The following is a 5,906-nucleotide window of genomic DNA, read 5'->3' as shown; positions in this document are numbered from 1 at the left end:
CCCTACGCCCCACATAAGCTGGAAAATAAATTAAGTTGGGGAACAGATGATAATATAAAAAGAAGTATCCAAAAAAGATATTCTAAAAAATTTTCACTTGTAAAGTCTCAATACCACAGGTTAACTAGCCATACCAGTTTCCTACTAATTTATGCAATTATGGAGAAAAAATTCACCTCCTATCTCTTGTTGCTTCACTATGTTATGGTTACTTCAGCTCTAACCCAAACCAACACTACCACTGATCAATTAGCTCCTCTTTCTTTAAAATCTCGAATAATTTCTGATCCCTTTCACGCCTCGGATGAAAGTTGGTCTCTCGCTACTTCTTTTTGTCATTGGGTTGGAGTCACTTGTGAGTCTCGTCACCAGTGAGTGAAGTCCTTGAATATTTCTAATATGGCTCTTATAGGCAGGATTCCCCGTGAACTTGGAAACCTCTCATTTCTTGTTTCTCTTGACTTGGGAAGCAACAATTTCCATGGAAATTTGCCTCGAGAAATGACATGTCTGCATCAGCTTAAGTTTCTTGATTTGAGTTTTAACAACTTTGGAGGGGAGGTTTCTTCTTGGTTTGGGTTCTTACACCAACTTCAATTTCTATGTCTAAAGAATAATAGTTTCACCGGCTCCCTTCCCTCTTCATTTCTTAACATTTCAAATCTTGAAATGTTGAATTTGGCATTCAATTCCTTAGAAGGTCATATCCCTGTGTCTCTCTCGAATGCGTCGAGGTTGGAGAGGTTAGAATTATCTAGCAATTTACTTCATGGAAACATTCCAAAAGAATTCATCAATCTTCTCAACCTGAACTGGTTGGCCATACAATATAATAAACTTACGGGTTCTATACCACTTTCAGTTTTCAGCATTTCTAGAATAGAAGTCATTTCATTTATTGGCAATAGCCTATCAGGAAAGCTTCCCAATGGTTTATGCAATGGTCTTCCGGAACTCAAAGAGCTTTATCTATCAATAAACAAGCTTCGTGGTCATATTCCCATGAGCTTGTCAAATTGTTCACAACTTCAAATATTGGGTTTATCGGAAAATGAGTTTGATGGACATTACATAGTGAAATTGGAAAATTGAGTAACTTGCAGCAATTGTATCTCGGAGCTAACCATTTCACAGGTATGTTTTATCTTATGAATGCTAGTAATATTTTATCTATTTACCTCAAAAAAAAAAAAATTAATTACACATTAACTGCAGGGATAATTCCACAAGAAATTGGAAAGCTTGTTAATTTGATGGAGTTATGGATGAAGGGAAACCAGATAACCGGCTCAGTCCCAATTTCCATATTCAATATCTCGGTGCTGCAAGTTTTGTCACTGGCGAGGAACAATCTTAATAGATTCTTACCACGAGAGATTGGCAACTTAACCAAGATGCAATTTTTATATCTTGGACAAAATAGGTTTACCGCTACGTAATCAAAGTGATAGCAAGAGGTACAACTTATTGTTGAAAGTTGCTTTAAGAATGCAACTATTTTTTTCTGTTTTCTCCAGTTTTTTTTTCCGTACAATCCTAGTTAAATTAGGAGTCCTATCTTTGGTAGGAAACTAATTAGTTATTCTAATTTTGGTAGATATAGGTTGTTTCTTTGTCCTATTTTTAGTTGGAATAGCAACTATTTAAGTTGCTAAGTTGATGATCAATTATAGACTTTCTTTTAACAAGAAAATAATCTCTCTCTGTCTCTCTGCATATTCTCTTCTTCAAACTCCATCTCTGTTTCTGCGGCCAACTTTTAAATTGAATTCCTGCGTTGTTTCTCTTTAACAGTTTTAAGCCAATAATTGGTATCCAAGCTTTAATCTTAAGGGACCTGTGAGTGTATGCATCCAGTGGATACCATGAATGGAGAAGCAAATTTTTCTTCAATGGCACCACCAACTTTCGATGGAGAAAGTTATCAAATCTGGGCAGTTAGAATGCGGATATATCTGTAAGCTTTGGATCACTGGGATGCTGTTGCAGCTGAATATGAGATAGCTCCCTTGCCAGACAATCTCACGGTGGCGCAGATTAAAACTCACAAGGAGAAGAATACTAGGAAATCAAAAGCAATGGCATGCTTATTTACTGTAGTTTCATCTAACATCTTCACTCGTATCATGTCTCTTGAATCAGCGAAAGATGTATGGGATTATCTCAAAACTAAGTACGAAGGAGATGAAAGGATTTGAGGGATGCAAGTGTTGAATCTAGTACGTGAATTTGAGATGCAAAGGATGAAAGAAAGTGAAACCATAAAGGAGTACTCTGAAAGACTCCTTAATTTAGCAAATCGCATCAGATTGTTGGGTTCTGCTTTCAATGATTCAAGGATCGTTGAGAAAATCCTAGTAATGGCACCTGAAAGATTTGAGGCTACCTTAACAACCTTAGAAAATACTAAGGACTTGTCCAAGATAAAACTTCCAGAGCTCTTAAGTGCTTTTCAAGCACAAGAGCAACGACGTGTTATGAGACGAGGAGGATCTGTCAAAGGTGCCTTACCAGCCAAGCATCACGATGATGGATGTTCTAAGAAGAATAAGAATAAGAAGTACAAACCAACTAATGGAGAAGGTGCAGTGCAAAGCAACAAAAACAAAACACGTGGTTTCAAAAGAAACTACCCTCCTTGTAAGCATTGCGGCAAGCTCGGGCATGCACCTTTCAAGTGTTGGAAGAGGCCTAATGCTAAGTACACTAATTGTAATCATCTTGGGAATGAAGCAATCATCTATAAAAATAAATCTCAGCAACAAGATGCAGAGGCTCGAGTTGTTAATGAACAAGAAGAGGATCAACTCTTTGTTGCATCATGTTTAGCAAGGAGTGTCTCAAGCGAGTCGTGGCTGATCGATAGCGGATGCACAAATCATATGACTTGCGATAAAGATATTTTTAAAAATTTTAGCCCTACTAAAGTTACAAAAGTTAGGATCGGCCATGGTGGTTATATTCCAGCAAAAGGAATGGGAACCATTACAATTGAAACACAATCGGGCACTAAAACAATTTTTGATGTTCTTTATGTACCCGATTTGGACCAGAACTTGTTAAGTGTTGGTCGGTTATTAGAAAAAGGTTTCAAATTGTATTCCGAAGATAAACACTGCTTGATCAAGGAAGCATCTGGACAAGACCTATTTAAAATCAAAATGAGAGGCAGAGGTTTCTCATTAAATCCATTGGAAGAAGAGCGTGGATTTCACCAGTTGTGTGTGGAGCCACCTCTGCTAAAAGAAGACATTCCACCTGATGATAACGGCTGGCTTTATCCTGGTTGTGATTTCAAAGTTGACTGCATTGACTTGGTTAATGATAGTCAAGGAACTGACCTTTCCGTCACTAACAGCTGGGAGAAAGTATATCCCAAGGAAGCTGTTGCTGCGGCATTTGGGAAGAAGCTAGATGATATTTTTGGACTTCCATCGGATGACTCGGAGGATGATAACTACAACCCTGAAAATCCAGATGTAAAAAAAAAATGATTCCGAAGCAGAGGCAGAAATTTCCAAACTTGTTTCTACCCTTGGAGAACAAGTTTCTTTGCCATTGCCTAGAAAGATGAAAGGTACCCTCAAGAAGAAATTGGCGATTATTGATCCTGTGTTAAAAGACATACAGACAAAGAAACATGAAAGGATTAAGGAATTCTTGAACATTGAAACACAGATAGCAGCAATTTGTGCAGAAATAGCAGGAAATGTCAGATTTATCAGTCCCACAGATGTTCAAGTTAATGAACAAGACTTGACAGCTAAGCGATTGGCATAGCTGAAGTCACATCCTTAGGAACTTCAGTCTGAAACGAACCTCCGGTTGCAACGAGTGAATAGCTATATGAGCGCAATTCATGAACTTACAGTATTTATGTCACTTGATTTCAAGAAAATAATAGCTAATATCAATCCAAGCTTGGAGAATCATTTGAATGGACAGTCAAAGAGCATAAGCAATGAAACACTTGCTAACTTTAAAAGTGAAGTCAATTCACTGAAGCAATTGAAGCAGCAGCGGCTAGAAAGAATGCAAGATCTTAGCAGTTCTCTAATAGAACTTTGGAACCTCATGGACATGCCAATGGAGGAACAACAGAGGTTTAACCATATCACTTCCTTAGTTTCTTCCTCTATTGATGAGATAACTAGACAAGGATCCCTTGCCATTCACATTATTGAACCGGCTGAAGTAGAAGTTGAACATTTAAGTGCTCTAAAGACCAGTAAGTTGAGAGAATTGATATTTAAGAGACAGAATGAGCTCGAGGAAATCTACAGGAGTGTTCATATGGATGTAGATAGTGAGACTGCACGCCAGATTTTAATCCAGCTTATGGAGTCTGGTAGTGATCTCTCTGGTCTGCTTTCAAGCATGGATGATTAGGTGGTGAAAGCCAAAGAGGAAGCTGCTAGCAGGAAAGATGTTCCGAATAAAATGGAAAAATGGAAACATGCATCCCAAGAGGAAAGCTGGCTTGATGAGTATGGAAAGGATGAAAATCGTTACAGCGCTGGGAAAGATGTCCACATCAATTTGAAACGTACGAAAAAATCATGGATTTTGGTCAGCAAAATACCATCCCTCATTGAGAACTTGACTTCCAAGATGAAGGCCTGGGAGAAGTAACTCTAATCTACTGCAAGTCTGAAAACCAGCTAGCAGACCTGTTCACTAAGCTACTTCCAGTCAGCAAGTTCGATCTTCTAAGGCAAAGAATTGGTGTTTGCATTTCATAAAGCAAGGAGGAGTGTTGAAAGTTTCTTTAAGAATGCAACTATTTTTTTCTGTTTTCTCCAGTTTTTTTTTCGTACAATCCTAGTTAAATTAGGAATCCTATCTTTGGTAGGAAACTAATTAGTTATTCTAATTTTGGTAGATCTAGGTTGTTTCTTTGTCCTATTTTTAGTTGGAATAGAAACTATTAAGTTGCTAAGTTGATGATTAATTATAGACTTTCTTTTAACAAGAAAATAATCTCTCTGTCTCTCGGCATATTCTCTTCTTCAAACTGCATCTCTGTTTCTGCGGCCAGCTTTTAAATTGAATTCCTGCGTTGTTTCCCTTTAACGGTTTTAAACCAACACTTATGCTAGTTTACTCACTAGTATTCCTTTTTGTCCTTGTGTTGCCAGGTGCAATACCCAAAGAGATGAGCAATCTCATTGAGTTGGAGGAACTTCTGCTTGATCTTAATAATTTTAGTGGTCCACTTGATATGGAGATCTTCAACATATCCGGGCTGAGAATATTTGATATTTAAATAAACAATCTGTCAGGATGCCTCCCACCAAACATAGGTTCTCTCTTCCCCAACATTGCAGAGATTTATATGGGAAACTTAACCAACCTTGTTGGGACTATTCCTCATTCTATAACCAATCTTGTCGGGACTATTCCTCATTCTATCTCCAAATGTTCAAAACTTACTATTCTTGATCTTTCACACAACAAACTCACTGGCTTGATTCATAGTTCACTTGGATATTTGACTCATCTACGGTTCCTAAACATGAGAGGAAACAATTTAACCAGCGACTCATCGTTAAGCTTCATGAATTCCTTAACCAATTGCAGAAATTTAACATCTCTTTCTTTATCTCTGAACCCTCTAAATGACATGTTTCCAGCCTCCGCGGGGAACCTTTCCACCTCTCTTAGAGTATTTTACACCACCAGTAGCAAAATGAAAGGACGAATTCCAAAATGAAGTTGGGAACTTGAGCAGCTTATTAGACCTTAAACTTTCTGGAAACAAATGGTTGGATCGATTCCCACATAAATTGGCAAGCTGAGAGACCTGCAGGGGTTGTTCTTGAGAAATAACAAACTTAAAGGATCTATCGGTGATAATCTATGTAAATTGCAGCACTTGGATGTCATCGACTTGACTCAAAATCAAT

General features: G+C 37.8%; 1 protein-coding gene and 1 pseudogene across 1 annotated transcript; both read left to right on the top strand.

Moving 5' to 3' along the window:
- Positions 1-399: 399 nt before the first annotated feature.
- Positions 400-1,092, top strand: LOC107869123 (probable leucine-rich repeat receptor-like protein kinase At5g63930). Its single transcript, XM_047411529.1, has one exon. The coding sequence runs from the start codon at positions 400-402 to the stop codon at positions 1,090-1,092; it is 693 nt and encodes a 230-aa protein (XP_047267485.1).
- Positions 1,093-3,495: 2,403 nt separating this feature from the next.
- LOC107869122 lies at positions 3,496-4,632 on the top strand (annotated as a pseudogene).
- The last annotated feature ends 1,274 nt before the right edge of the window (positions 4,633-5,906 follow it).

The sequence above is a fragment of the Capsicum annuum genome, chromosome 4 (genome assembly GCF_002878395.1).
Source record: "Capsicum annuum cultivar UCD-10X-F1 chromosome 4, UCD10Xv1.1, whole genome shotgun sequence".
Taxonomy (NCBI): Eukaryota; Viridiplantae; Streptophyta; class Magnoliopsida; order Solanales; family Solanaceae; genus Capsicum; species Capsicum annuum.
This window is presented reverse-complemented; position numbering and strand designations above follow the sequence as displayed.

Excerpts from the sequence above, each read along its gene's own strand:
- LOC107869123 (XM_047411529.1), top strand. The coding sequence starts at position 400 with ATGGCTCTTATAGGCAGGATTCCCCGTGAACTTGGAAACCTCTCATTT.